Here is a 15,618-nt window from a genome sequence, read left to right on the forward strand (position 1 = left end):
CAGCCATACAAGACCTTTGCTTAAAATTGAAACAAAAAAATATTTAAGGAACTATCTAGAAATTCAAAACAACTTTTTGTTCTTGTCAGTTTTTCATAGTCAGTCCCAAAGAAAGTAGGTTTGATACCCAGCCCTATCTAAGCTAAATGAAGACAGCGACATTTTAAGTGAAACAGCAGTTACAAACCTTGTGGTCGACTCTCCCTGCTCCTTCCTGGAGATGACAGATGAGAAGAAGAAGAAAAAAATATATTAGAACGCATCTTTTCATAATACTTCAGTGTCACTTGTGCTTAAAGGACCATACCAGTACCTTTGAATGCTTTAGCCTGATTATTACAAATCACAAAGACTTTACATTACAGCTAAGCATGTTGCAAACCATGCTGCTGTGTTTCAGAAATCTGAATGCATTTTTTTCCTATTGACTTCCAATTATTTTTACAATCTATTAGCAGACTCTTGAAACTTAATTTAGTAATGTAACACTGTAATTTGATTGGCTATTTGCCAAGTACCGTTGTCATCATCTGCTCGTGGTTGACAGAAGTCAGTATTTCTTTTAGGAATATAATAACTTCTCCATGAATGATTGGTTATCTTCTACAGCACAGATTGGAAAGTCTGCCTTTTGAAGAAAAACTTGACATTAAACGCCTCGGTGCCCACCGGCGGCAGGATATTGTGACATCTAACTTGATGTTCACGGCAATGGATCACACAACCCAAGTTTCAGGAGTCTGCTGCTTTTTAGTAGGGATGCACCGATACCACTTTTTTTCAGACCGAGTACGAGTACAAATACTTACATTTGGGTACTTGCCGATACCGAGTACCGATACGAGTACTTCTCTGTGCCAAAAGACCCTCGTTAACAGCTAGCTGGAGGGCGTGAGCGACACACGGCAGGGTGGGGAGTCCCGCATACGAGGCGGTGCGTCGCGACCTTGTCTAGGTCGGCTTGGAAAGGCTCGGGGCGAAGGTGGCTTGCGGCCGCAGCTTTATAGCGCTCCCCGCCCACACCTCGCCCCGGGCTCCCTGCTCCCGGTGCGACTGTCGACCGGGGCGGACTGTCCTCAGTGTAACCCAACCGCGTCGTGCCGCGGCCCACGTAAAAGGCGCCAGGGGTCTGTGGCGATGTCGACAACCCACCCGACCCGTCTTGAAACACAGACTAAGGAGTGTAATGCACGCGCGAGTCAGAGGGTGCAAGCAAAACCCTATGGCGCAATGAAAGTGAGGGCCGGTGCATGCCGGCTGAGGTGGGATCCCCAACGGCCTGTCTCGCCCGCACCGTCGGGGAGGTGGATTGTGAGGACTCAAAAGATGGTGACGAGAGGTTAACGTCGGTTAACGGTGCCATTGTATCGGAGCCGTTTTGCGACTACAAGTACATGGGCACAGTATCGGACCCGATACCCGTATCGGTGCATCCCTACTTTTCAGTAACAAGAGTTGCAATTTATTTTTATACTGTACAGAAATTGATCGAATTCAATGGATGCGTGGTGAAAAAAATGTTATGGCCTGCATTCAAAAAATTGTGGGCAAAATTTCGAGGTATACATGATTTGTAGTTCAGGAGCTAAAACCTGCAAACACACTGGTATGGTTCACTACGTCAGCATGGCAGAAAGATTTTTGTATTACAGTAAGTGACATTCCAGGGAAATAGACCTTAACAAACAGGCTCACTACAAACATGCAGGTCAATGCAGATTATCCAGGCAATCTAAGGAAGCACTATAGCAATAAGAGACGGTGACTGAGTGACTGAAGATCTGTTCACTTAATCACTTGGAGCAGTGCCTTTGCAATCAGAGGTTGTGTTTTGTACAGTTGGTTATGACTGTATAACTACTACTATATGCCTTGCAGATGGTTTTCACAATATTTCCAGGCTCCATAGAGGGGTTTCTGAGGAACGTGATTGTGACATGTGTGCACACACACACACACACACACAAGGGGGTAGAAAACAAACTGGAACGAGTGCTTAATTTGTGCTTGGTTAATTTTTTGCACCATAAACTGTTTGAATTACAAAAATAGTGGTTGGAAAATGTTCAATATCCAAAGAAGGAACCCCCTCAGTTAGCTGAGAGTACAGAAAACAGCAGGAAAGTTCATACAGTACATGCTGATTAATAATACAGCTAGCGTTACTTTTTTTAATGCTTTTCTGCTTTTAACCTGTGCTGACGGTTGATGGTTTGTGGCAGGGAATAATTCATCCCTCACTAATTGCAAGAGCTAACTTTGTGTATTCTGGGTTTGTGTTATTACTGCTACTAGCCAGTGGTGGAAAGCAACTAAATACATCTTCTCAAGTACTTTACTGAAGTATGTGTGGTACTTGTATTTCCATTTCCATTTTGTGCTACTTTCTACTTCTACTCCACTACATCTCAGAGGGAAAAATTGTCCTTTTTACTCACTTTAGTTACTTTGCAGATTAATAATACAAAATATAATCAACTAATGAATGATGTTGTAATATTAGATTAAGATGACATTTTATTGATCTCTAGGGTAAATTAACCAGCACTATATAAAGTAATTAAAATAAGCTCCACCTTTACCAGCTGCAACACTGAAGTGATGAACAAATAAAATATCCCCAAAATATTACTAAAATATCCAAAAAATATTACTTAAATATCCAAAAACATGTTAAAAATATTTCAAAAATAATATTAGTAAAATAGGAGAAAAATATTAGCAAAGTATCAGACAAAGAATTGTAAAATATTTAAAATAATATCAATAAAATATCCCAAAAATATCAGTAAAATATCCCCAAAATATTAGTAAAATATCAGAAAAATAAGAATAAATTAGCAGACAAAAATGCTTAAAATATTATTAAAATAGCAGAAAAATATTAAAACAATTATCAGACAAAAAATTGTAAAATATTCACATTATATATATTATTCTGCATAATGAGTACTTTTATTTTTGGTACTTTAAGTTTATTTTGATGCTAATACTTTTGTACTTTAACTCATTTATGATTTTGAATGCAGGACTTTTACTTGTAGCAGAGCATTTCTACAATGTGAGTACTTCCTCCACCTCTGCTACTAGCTGTGTCATGTTGCATGTTGGCTAGCTAGTGCTGACAGATGTGTATCAAATTGGGGCGTGTAGTTAAAAAAGCTTTGGAAATGGAATCTTACTGTTTTCTTGCAAGTTGCTGTATTACTAAATAGTGAACATGAAATCACGGCAACAGGTTTTATACCCCCCTGCTGTGTGCTATAGTGCAAAACCCGTCTATAGTGATCCATACGGGATTTTTGTATATACACGTAGATATGTCTGCTATCAAAGCCACTGACAGACTGAAGTATATGCACTGTACCTCTAAATTACTCAGGGTATCAGTGCTCAATTTAAAGAGACTGAAGTGCGCAAATTAAAAAAAGCTTTACTGGCTCATTGAGGTCATAATTACCGTCACAAATAGATACTGAGATAATGCTAAAAGTGCTGCCTCAGACCCTCAAAGTGACATTGGTTAAAGTCCCCGGCCCATTGAGCACTCAACTGACTTTAGTTAAATAGAGAGAGCCTGACTCAGTGCGAATGGATAAAATGTTAATTTATATAATAGCAGCAGAAATGAAGGGTTGCTTAGAGATGTCTTAGAAGTTTTGTTGTTAATTCAAGCTGAGATTAACGGAGCCTGGAAATGATCTTGATGGCTGTGAACCATGTTCTCATAAGAAAAAGAAAATTAGAAAATCAGTGCATATATATGTCTAATAAAGAGATCAACACAGATACATTAAACAATGAGACAGAACAAAAAACAAAGTGAAAAGGGTTGAATCATTTTAAAAAAATAACTTAAATTGTACAGAATCGAAGTACAGGAAGAGATGGCTTGAGTGGCACAGACACCAAATACAGACACCAGCTGCCATAGTTGTACCTACTTTGTAGGGCTGCAGGTATGTAACGCCTTCAAGTGAGGCTTCCAGGTAGCAATGGAAACCGAGTTCTCATCAGCCGCATAACTACGCCAAACACACTGCATGCAGAATACACAAAACCAGGAAGAAGAACAAAGTACAAAGAGAAACAAAAAGATAAATGGGAAGGATAAAAACAAAAGTAAATACAACAAAAACAAAGGTAGAGGAGGGAGTCAGAAGGAAGAGGATGAGGAGGATGAGGAGAATAGAAAACAAATCAAAAAAGCTGATTAGTGAAAACCCAAAAAACACGTATGTCACACTTCTGCGGCTGCGCAGAGGTCAGGCATGGATACATGCCTGTGGGAAGGCAGGAGGCTCTCATAGTGCCGCCAAGTGGCGTCCAGGTAGGGCCTGGTGCTGTCGGTGGTGTAATAACGCCATGCAGCCTGGTACAACATGGGGACGGTACAGGATGAAGAGGAGGAGGAGGAGACGAGAGGAGGTGGAGGTCAGGAAGGGGGGAGGTGGGAACATAAGATGGAAGAGATAGAGGGGAGGGGGAGGCCAAAGAGGAAGAAAATGGAGAAGCATGTGGGAGGAAAGTAGGTGAGAGAGCAGAAGAAGAGAAGGAAGCATACAGAGAAATATATGAGGAGGACAACGTGAGGTCAGCACCAATAAAAGTCAGGGTCAAACAAAAGGCTTGTGTGAAGACCAGGTTGGAAAAAAAGAAGGAAATGTGTGAAGCAGACAAGATGGGGGGGGGGGCTATGTGCTTTTTATTGGCCAGTTTCAGGGTTTCATAGAGTCCACGGAGGAAAAAGAGAAACTGGAGAACGATAAAATCATTTAAACACATTTTATATTTCATTCTGTTCACTTAGATGCTAGGGTGTATTTTATTTTTTATTTTTTTTTAAATAACAGCAACAATACATAATAACAATGTTTTTGTTTCCCAGCCCCAAAAACAGTAATGTGTGTGTGAGAGAAACAGAAAGAGAGCAGGCAGTCTGCTTTACCTGGATGAGGTAGGCGGCCGGGTTTCTCCTCTTCTCAAAGTGCTTCTGTCTGTGCTGCTCCTGGACCTTCAGGGCAAAGCCTGAGCCCAGAATACCCTGGTGTGACATTAACAGGATTAAATACTGGATGCGTGTTTACACCAAAGACTCTCAAGTATCATTGAGCTGCTAAGAAACTATACAACACTAATGAGAACGTGTGGCTGCATGAAAAATGACAGGGTCAATATAGAGGCAAGGTCCCTCCCCTTCCGGTGGACCACCATGGGACCATTTTGGCAAAAATATGAACGGTAGTCAACGGAGAGAAAGACAAATCATGTTTTGATCCCATTTGAATTGCACCATGAATAATACAAAGGATGTTTGTCATTTTAAAAAATAATTTTGCAAGTCAAGAAAGTCTCAGTTTGTTGTAAAACTGTTGAAATGTGTCATGTCATCTTCAACCGCTCCAGCAGGGGACCCCAAACTTCCCCTTTCCCGGGCCCCATTAACCAGCTCTGACTGGGGGATCCCGAGGCGTTCCCAGGCCAGTGTGGAGATATAATCTCTCCACCTAGTCCTGGGTCTTCCCCGTGGTCTCCTCCCAGCTGGTCGTGCCTGGAACACCTCCCTAGGGAGGCGCCCAGGGGGCATCCTTACTAGATACCCGAACCACCTCAACTGGCTCCTTTCAACGCAAAGGAGTAGCGGCTCTACTCCGAGTCCCTCACGGATGACTGAGCTTCTCACACTATCTCTAAGGGAGACGCCAGCCACCCTCCTGAGGAAACCCCTTTCAGCCACTGTTGAAATATAACACGTGAAAATACGTAGTTAGAAAGACGACACACCCGTCTCTCTCTCTCTCTCACTTAAGCTACGATGCCTGTGTGTTTCGGACTAGGATGAACTCACACCAGCAACGGGTCTCGCTCGTTCTTTCTCTTCCCGGCTGATAAAAAGACCAGGCGTCGCTGGATAAAACACATCAGGTGAGATAACGTTTCATTTGTGCATGGAACATAGCTACGTTAGCTACCTAGCTAGTGTGGGTGACAAACTTACGACCTGTGACTTTCTTGACTTGCAAAATTATCTTTTAAATTGACAAACATCATATGTGTGATTCATGGCGTAATTCAAACAGGATAAAAAACATATTTGTCTCTCGCCGTTGACTACCGTTCATATTTTTTTTTTTAAATAAGGTCCCCCCCAAATTCAAATGTGTCTAACTTTGACTACATAATATCAGTATGCGGATGCAGCTACGTGTAAATAACATGCAGCCAGTTAAACACAAGCTGATCGGTCAGAATAACTCTGAAAAATCTGCATGATCTCTGACACACAAAAAAGAAAGGATCTATTTGAAGAATACAGACTTACAGCTGGCAAGGCAAAGAAGGAGATGCCCAGGAGGGCAAACCCTGCGGACAGCATCCGTCCTGTCCATGTCTTTGGTGTCTTGTCCCCATAACCAATGGTTGTCAGGGTGATCTGTGAAAACAAATGACTTATTATCAGGTCCTGAGTGATGCTCATATACTGTATATATATATATGTATATATATATATATAAATATCATCTCAGGGAATAATTTCTTTGATAAAAGAGCAAGTTCCCATAAAACAGCTGACAGGAGGTTGTTTCTTGAAAGACATGTTGCTTTTTGGTACCATTTTCTAATTAGACACCATCTTTGGCTTTTTAGCTCGCTCTTTATTATCAACCCATTAACATTCACTCATACACATTTATACTTGTAACATTTATTTGAAGGATTTTTTCACAACAAGTTGTCATTAAAGGCTTAATGTATCAATAAAGCATTGGTAAATTATTTATTATTAACATTAGAAAGCCTTAATGTATTAAGCCTTATAAGGGCACCTTATTAAAAAGTCGTTCCACTTGTCATTTTTCATTGCTTTGTGCAGCAAAATCATTGCTTTATTATTGAGGTGGTAACAAAGGTTTCCATAGTATTTATTTATCTTCTGTGGAAGACTTGAATTAAAATGCATCTGCTGGTTACACAGCATGTATCTAAGTGGGCTGAAGTTGATGTGTCAGTATTTTTTTAATTACTCAAATAATTTATGATTAGTCGGACTAACCTCACATTTTCAGTATTTGCCTTCTTTGGCTACTTTGAGTTACATGTCTCTTGGTGTGAATAACTGTATTATATTTGCATGCGCTTTTCATTTGCATACTGCTTGCAATGATGCCTTGAGGCAGAGCAGTCTGAGCGATCAGACCTGTGTGGAGCGAGCCGGTACAGCACGGCCTTGGTTCCGACAACGATGATAAAAAAGCCTGTGGGTGAAATGTTTGTTGTGCCTAAAAAGGTTTTTGATGCACAGTGTGTGTGTTCTTGTTGTCCATTATGTGTGAAGACCTACTTAAGTCTATCAGAAATGATCTGTGAGGACACAATGAGAGGCCATTTTGCGAAAATTACACCTCCGACTGACTGCATTGAACCAAAGACAGGATGTTGGTAAAAGAAGGAGCCAAGGAATTAGGTTTTAATGAAAGAAGAAACAGTTGATTGTGATAATGATTCAAAGTGATGGAGGTACTTAGCACATCAAAATATGAAGAGAGCTAATTCAGTTTGTGAAATAGTCACAAAATGTAATGTATTGATTCGTGTACGTAAACATGAATTTCACTTTTTTTTTTCGTGATGGTCAGCAAGAAATCACTTCGTATGTAATCAACATAATTGTGAACCGGAAAGTATAGCGAGCGACGAAAGCCGTGCAGGGAGGAGGTCGGGATGGATGGATGGGTTAAAAAGCACAGGACTTTCGACCAGGTGATCATGTCCCGTGTGAAACCACAAGTCAAAGTTGATATATTTGTTACGTAACTGCCGTACTTAAATTACAGCCCTTCCGGTGTTATTCAAACTCAAACCGCAATCTTTTCCTAAAACTAAACAAGTATTTTTTTTAACGTAACTTCCGAACCTAAGTTACGTCACTTCCGGTGTTATTCAAACTCAAACCGCAATCTTTTCCTAAAACTAAACAAGTATTTTTTTAACGTAACTTCCGAAACTAAGTTACGCCACTTCCGGTGTTATTTAAACTCAAACCGCGATCTTTTCCTAAACCTAACTAAGTGGTTTTGTTGCCTAACCCTAACTAAGTCGATCTATTCCTAAACCTAACTGAATAGTTTTATTTGGAAAGGACTGGAGCGGAAATTGACACGTGCGTCACATGTTGATGGACATTCGTAGGAAAATACACTAAGAATATGTTGTTGAAAGTCGTGCTGAGCGTCACACAAAAAAAAGGGAAATTCGTGTCTATGTACACGAATCAAATAGATTAAATTTCGTGACGATTTCAGAAAACTGCCGTGAGACTGTGTTGACTATTCACGTGTGTTCAGCAGTCTGAAAAAGGAGCATTTAATGCAGTTCACTGTTTAATGACAGGAGCAAATGAACCTGGCTGTGAACTGGAATTGGTACTGCTTGAAAAACTCCTTGCTTGCCTTTGGTACTCTGTTTGTCTGTCTGTTTTTCTCTGTCACTCTATCTATACATATATCCATCTATCTATCTCTCTGTTTTGGCAGACTCATCAGTCTGGATTATCTTTCATTCAGGCTCTGATTGCCTCGCATGACAAAAGGCGGCGGCAGCCATTCGGTATCATTATGAGTTTTTGAGCCGGTATGAAAATGGTGGTTAATGGAGCCATGCGGGGCTAATGTTTATAGAGGAGCTGTCAATGCTCGAGGCAATGACAAATCCAACAGGAGAAAAAATATTAGCGACACATTTATGTGAAGAGGTAACAGCTCCGACTCCTAAGAAGTGTAACTTTGAGATCTCATGTTGCCGAAGAAACCAGACTGTGACTGTGAAGAGAAATCAATTGGAGAAATCCAACAGATAGCTACATGTATTAGAGGTGGAATGAAAACTTGTCTGGCAGCTATTAAAAATCATCATTTCCATGATGAGTTTTTACTGAATCCTGGGAAGCAGAGCTACAGATATCACATCCAAACTCACCGTGCCCCACCACAAAGCATCAGCGTAGGTAGCAAACTCCTTGTTGAATTTGTTTTCCACAAGGTAGACGAGGAACGAAGAGAAGATGAGAACCAAGAAGCCGATGTACCAGGCGGTTACCAGCTCCTGCAGGCAGAGGTCAAAACTGACTTTCAGAGAGTAATCATGCAAAAAAGAGAATTTTGTTAATGCACAACCACTTTGTCATATGAACAGTTGATCAACCTAAATCGGCTTTTCTATGAACTTAGAGGTCAAAACATTCTACGTAATAGACTGACCGGGTAGTGACAGTTATGATCCTTTATTGAATCAGTGTTTCAAATCTGCATCAATCATTGCAGATTATTTTGTAGCATGCAGGTGCTGTCTCTTCTGCTTTTACAGTATGGTGAGAGCCTTTCATAGAAATACCAAATACAAAAGTGCACAAGAGCAGGTACACATGTTGTTAGGGTTATCAGGCTGGCACATCCCAGCATTTTTCATCTAATGAATGCAGTGAACTCGGATAACTCTCGGTTTAACGGTGCGTTCACACCAAGCGCGAAGCAAACGTTTTGCAAGGCACACCTACATACAAAGTCAATGCAAAGAGGAGAACAGACACCAATTCGAGCCGGGCGATGCAGATGTATTCGCAGGAGTTGAAATACTTCAACTCAAGCAAAAAATATGTGTAACGCTGTATCGCGAAAGATTATCAGCGTTGAGATTCTCCTCCTGTCGTCACTGTCGTCAGTGACATTGTTGAATCAGAAATATATATATATATTTATTTTTTATATATATAAAAATATTGTAGCTGTCTGTGGTCACCCAGAGCTCTATGATAGTACATCATATCTGTACAGAGACCGGACCAAACTCTGTATAGAAATGTATGTGTATAAACCCCAGACTAGGGATGCACCGATACCAATACCAGTATCAGGTATCGGGTCCGATACTGTGCTCATGTACCCGTACTCGCAAAACGGCTCCATTACAACGGCACCAATACCACTTTACAGCAGCGTGACGTTAACCTCTCGTCACCATCTTTCGGGTCGTACTGCACGCACTCACCCTCCACCTCCCCGACGGTGAGGGCGAGACGGGCCGGTGGTGCGCCCGACCCCGCGGGGAAGGGATCCCATTTCATTGCGCCACGGGGTTTTGCTTGCACCCTTAGGCTCCTTGGTCCATGTTTCAAGACGGGTCGGGTGGGTTGCAGACATCGTCGCAGACCCCTGGCACCTTTACTTGGGCAGAGCCCCGCCCTGGGGGCACGACGCGGTTGGGGCGCACTGAGGACAGTCCGCCCCGGTGACGCTTTGGCCACGGCCCCGGGAAGCACCTTCACCCCGAGCCTTTCCAAGCCGACCTAGAGCCGGCCACGGCGCACCGCTCCGTATGCGGGACTCCCCAGCCTGCCGTGTGTCGCTCACACCCTCCAGCTGGCTGTTAACGAGGGTCATTTGGCACAGAGAAGTACTCGTATCGGTACTCGGTATCGGCGAGTACCCAAATGTAAGTACTTGTACTTGTACTCGGTCTCAAAAAAGTGGTATCGGTGCATCCCTAGTTGTTGGTATCTATAGAGACAAGCCCCTTCTCCTCTCCATTTTCCTCTCCCTTCTCCTAATGAACACAACTGATACCGGCAGTCCAACTCGCATGAGTGTGAATGTGACTTTAGGCCTGTGCATAACTCTACACTACCAAACTGCTCAGCGCTTCGCATAACATTTACTGTAAATGCCCAGCTCTATTGTTTTTGCTATTGGTACTCCTCACTGCTGTAGCTGACGTTGATCGCTGGCCGCTCGCTACCACCGATCTGTAAGCTGAAAACGCACCAACCGCCAGCTCAGCCTCCACCTTTATGTCAATCGATTTTACCCGCTGCTGCTATATCTGCTCTTTCTGCTGCTCACAGCAATTAACTAGCCAGTGTATGCTGTTACCGAAACACATCCTCTGCTACAGCATTCCTCCCTTCTGTATGTTATTTGATTCTAAAATGTTAAGCAACTATTTTCTACAGAAGAAATAGTCCCTTTGAAAACTGTATGCACACCACTAATTAAATTCTGTTCACCCACATTGGAGGTCTAGCAAATATCTCAGAGAAAGATAGAGATAGAGAAAACTATCTGCAACTGGCTGCATGATTGGTTGTTTCAGGTATTTTTTTTCACTCAGAATGCACTAGAAACAATGGCCGGAATCTTCCATAAATCATCTACTGTGGCCCAAAAACCCTTTCAGAAAAGCCCTTACTAAACACACTCGCTTCCATGCACAGTTTTACATCATGTGACCCTCTTATTTAAATGTTCAGAGTTCAGTTTGAATGTGAAGCTTCGCTAGAAATCAAAGAAGAACTATGTCCGCAACAATGACCTGTCCCGGCTTCTGCATCTATGGGGGTCAAACTGATCTAAGAGAGAGGTCTGTATACAGAAGTTGGTGGATTTGTGTGGGTTGATCGAGGTGGAGCACAGAGAGACGAGAGGGGGTCGAGGTGAGAAAGGCGAGAAATTGCCTGAAAAGAGTAAATCAGAGAGTAACAGCTCTAAATATTTCAAGATCAACACTGAGTCGAATACTTCAAGTTCTAAAACTCTAAAACTAACTTCTATATTACGTTGTATAACATTTGGTAATTAAATGTAAACGATTGAATTGAACACTATATGAATGCTTTCATGCATTGAATCTGACCAGGTAATTAACAGCTTTCCTAAAGAAAGAAAGTTGATATGGATATACTCTAATGTATATAGAAAATAAGTTTGTTTTTATAATGAGTTGAAAATCCCATTTACACATATGAGGGGGGGGGGAACAAAATATTAGAAACACCTTTACAATACACCAGCATTTTTGGTCTTGTATTTTTCAATAGCGAAAATTCAAGGGCAGCCCTAGATACAACCCAGACTATATACAGGCCTCTGTACAATGAAAATGATGATGATGCATTAAACTGGGCATGCTTACTCTAATTTCATGACAATACTCATTATGTACTATATCTGGGGCAGTATGCCAGTGGTGTAGTGAGTTCAGGGAATCACACTGGAGCTAACCACGTTCGAAGAGATCTTGTTCTGTAGCTAACAACAACAACAACATCAACAACAAGTGTGTGTTTATTGGCCATTCATCTGTGGCCGCCCACCTTGCTGTGTGCGTAGACCACAGAGCCCAGCAGCTTCCAGGTACCTCCTCTTCGGTCCATTCGCACCATGCGTAGGATCTGCAGGAAACGCAGGCTCCGCAGCACAGAGGTGGCGAAGATGTTTCCTTGGCTCCCCGCCGACACCACCGCCACCGATGCTATCAGCACTATAATGTCTGCAGGGCAGAGAAGAAAACACACACAAAGGACAACTATAACTCGTTATGACTCAAACCTGAAAATTAAATACAGCATATCTGGCATCATGTTCATGGGTTTGAATCTTATAAATTTCCTAGTATATTTAAATGATTGGAAATAATTCCCTTGACCATGGCTTCCTTTAATATGCTGTGTGATTTTGTAAAAGTATGACTTAAAGCTCTCTCTCTGCAATTTGTATTTTATACTTATGCCCCAAGGGAATGCTTGTTTTCCCATCTTTGTGTTCGTGTCGTTCATTATGCCCCCGCGCCGGCGACAGCCTTGGTTGGAGGCATCATTCATCATTCAAGTCAGCTGAGTTCATCACATTTGAGCATTGTCTCAAATGGTGATTTATTTAAGACTTTTGTGATGCAAAAGCAATATTTGTATCACCCAAGTCCTGGGAAACAACAGTGATTCCACCCAAGATGAATAGATTACCCATATATGCTTATGCACATGAGAACAAAAAGAAAGACTTGTCACAGGAGCAGAAAAGTAAAGAAAGCTAAAAAAGTGCAACCTAAAGGTATAATCTCTACCTAAAGTATATCTTACTAATGTTGATCTTAAAGGTCCCATATTGTGAAAAATACGATTTTCATGTCTTTTATATTATAAAGCAGGTTTAAGTGCTTTATAAATACTGTGAAAGTATCAAAGCGCTCAATATACAGAGAAATACACACAGCCCGTTTTCAGAAATTGTGCGTTTGAAACAAGCCGTTTTTGGTCCATTTCTGTCCATTTGTGATGTCACAAATATACAATATTTAGACCATTACACAGTTTTAAACATAAACATTCTAAATGTGTCCCAGTTTATTTCCTGTTGCAGTGTATGTTAATGACATTAGCTGACAGGAAGTAAACATGGACCCAAACTGTTGCCAGGCAACGGAATTCTGTTGCAATTCCGTTGAAATGCACTAAAACTGAGCTTTTCATACAGAGGGTAAATACAGGTATATTCAGACAGACAGAATGAGGAAAATAAAAGTTTTTTTGAACATTACAGCATGTTAATATGTTCTAGTAGAAACCCAAAATACAAGTATGAACCTTTAATGTGAAACTGGCCCTTTAAACAGAAAGGCAGGATGGCTCAGCCGAGCCTGGAGGTCAGGATATCTGGGACTGGCTTGACGTCTATCATGTTGCTGCAATAACAGCATCTCGCTGTTGTCACCTCACTCTCGCCCCTCACTGTGGCAAATTATCCCAACAAAGGCTCCATATGACTGGAGCTGACATAATCTGCCACGGGCATCAACAGTACAATAATGTACTGTGCACTCTTCTTATATACACTATATGTTTGCATCGCAAGTCGCCTGGCTACCACAGCGATATTGCTGTGGACATAAACAGGACAGAGGGGAAGAAGTCTAAAGCACCATTCCATGAGGAATATATTTCCACGCACAGTATATCTGAAATTATCCAGATCTCTACACTGCCTGTCACTGAGGTTCCAACGTCTACGGGTTTCACATTTGTTTCTCATTTCATTTCCATGTTGGCGTGTGAAACTAGATAACCCTTGAGCAGTGTTATCTAGTTCACACTGTGCAAGAGGTACTCCCTCATATAGGACCATCCCGTGAGCTCCCGTCCTTCCGCCGAACCCGTTTTTTGAGAGAAAATGCTGACCAAAGAGCGTCTAATGGCTTCCCTTATAAACCATGAACCAGTTCACCCATATTGGGGAGAGGGAAAAGGGGACAAGTCAGCAGCAGCACCATGAAAAATACATTAATCACACTCAGGAGGTCAGAGTCTCTGCGGGTTCACTCCTTTTGAAGGTGCAGAGAGAAAAAACGGGAGGGAAGTGATTGACAGAAGGTTAATTTGAGTATCAGTGTGTGCGTTGTGGTGTGTGCCAATGTCAGTAAAACTGCATAGGCCAACAAACCCCAAAGAGAAGAGAATTATTGGAGAACAGAATAATGCAACTCATTAGCGGCACTTCCTTGAAAAGCAACTCAACCTTAAATCCACTTTATTGAGTTAATAAATACATTTACATCACTTTATTACACTAGCTATTGTTTCTGGTCCCATTTCATAGCGTTCATGGCAACAGAAGTTGTCATTTTTAACAAACCTACATATTCACATTGTTGTTGTGATTTTATACAAAACTCCCACAATCCCCTTCTTGTATGCATGTTAAATTTGATGACATCACACAGTGTGAAGGGTCACAGTCATGGGGTTTCTCTTTGTAAGGAAGCAAGAAGACAGAGAAAGGTATATGTCAGTGATGGGACTGATCATCATATATGTACCTGTATCACCTCCATCTATCTCTCTACTGCTCAGGTCCGCTGAGTTCAACTCAGTTTCTCTTTCATTTTCTCACTTTATCCCATTAAGTCTCTCATTAGTTCAGGGCTCTGTTTCACACTCCCCCATCCTCTCTCCCTTCCTTTGTCTTTGCACTTTTGTTTTATCTCATATTCCCTCAGCACTGGCAAACTACAGCACCCGCTACAAAGTGTGACGATGGGAGCTCACGGCACCCTGCGTGACCTCTAAGCCCTGCTCTCCCTCCCCCGAACACCCTACTGTAGTTTCCAAGAAGGAGCAGAGAGATCCATGTCTAAACAGTGGAAAGAATATCATGCAACCTCATTACGTAAATGCTCTCTGCTCTTATGAGCTCTGACCACAACTGTAAATGACACGAGCACACTATGGTCAATAGCGTGCTGTGGAACCGTGATTACGTCTAACATCAGACTGCATTCACAGGGAGCACAACTGGGGTCCACTAGAGGGCAAGTAGAAGGCAACTGAAAGGTGAAACGAGGAAGGAGAGGAAATGGTACTGCTGCTGGAGAAGATTAGTTCTTTGGGGGGGGAATTATCCTTGTCAGTTTCCACAAAAGACACTCAACAAAAAGGTGTGCTCCGACAACTCACCTATGACGCAGAAAGGCTTCCTGGCAAAGCGGAGTCTTCCCTGCCATCCTCTGTAGCGACAGCAGCATCCTGACGACCAGACACGGACGATGTACTCCAACCCAAACACCACAATCATCACAAACTCCTGTTGAAAAACAAAGACACAGTCGTTCTTTTGGCAGTGTGTTAATGACGGTAACAGAAGATACTAATGTGGTTTTCCAGGCATTATACTGTATATGCAACCAATTGGACTGTTATCAGGCCATTAAATAAGCATTATCAGTCACTATAAGCACCATAGATGTGGGTCATTAGGGGCCTACTACACCTACTTGTTGTAGTGTAACTTAAAA

At 41.8% G+C, this 15,618-nt stretch overlaps 1 protein-coding gene across 3 annotated transcripts in view; it reads right to left on the reverse strand.

Annotated features, from left to right (window-relative positions):
- kcnq5b (potassium voltage-gated channel, KQT-like subfamily, member 5b) overlaps positions 1-15,618 on the reverse strand; it is a 161,284-nt gene that overhangs the window by 24,604 nt on the left and 121,062 nt on the right. For 2 of the 3 annotated variants that reach the window (XM_037764360.1, XM_037764361.1), the window contains exons 3-9: positions 15,281-15,407; positions 12,146-12,321; positions 8,977-9,102; positions 6,323-6,433; positions 4,949-5,044; positions 3,945-4,039; positions 188-214 (exon numbers count right to left, since the gene is read on the reverse strand). In XM_037764360.1, coding sequence (XP_037620288.1) covers positions 188-214; positions 3,945-4,039; positions 4,949-5,044; positions 6,323-6,433; positions 8,977-9,102; positions 12,146-12,321; positions 15,281-15,407 — 758 coding nt within the window. Of the gene's footprint in view, positions 1-187; positions 215-3,944; positions 4,040-4,283; positions 4,373-4,948; positions 5,045-6,322; positions 6,434-8,976; positions 9,103-12,145; positions 12,322-15,280; positions 15,408-15,618 lie in introns of all 3 variants that reach the window. The other variant, XM_037764363.1, reaches the window with a different exon arrangement.

Source organism: Sebastes umbrosus, chromosome 3 (genome assembly GCF_015220745.1).
Source record: "Sebastes umbrosus isolate fSebUmb1 chromosome 3, fSebUmb1.pri, whole genome shotgun sequence".
Lineage (NCBI taxonomy): Eukaryota > Metazoa > Chordata > Actinopteri > Perciformes > Sebastidae > Sebastes > Sebastes umbrosus.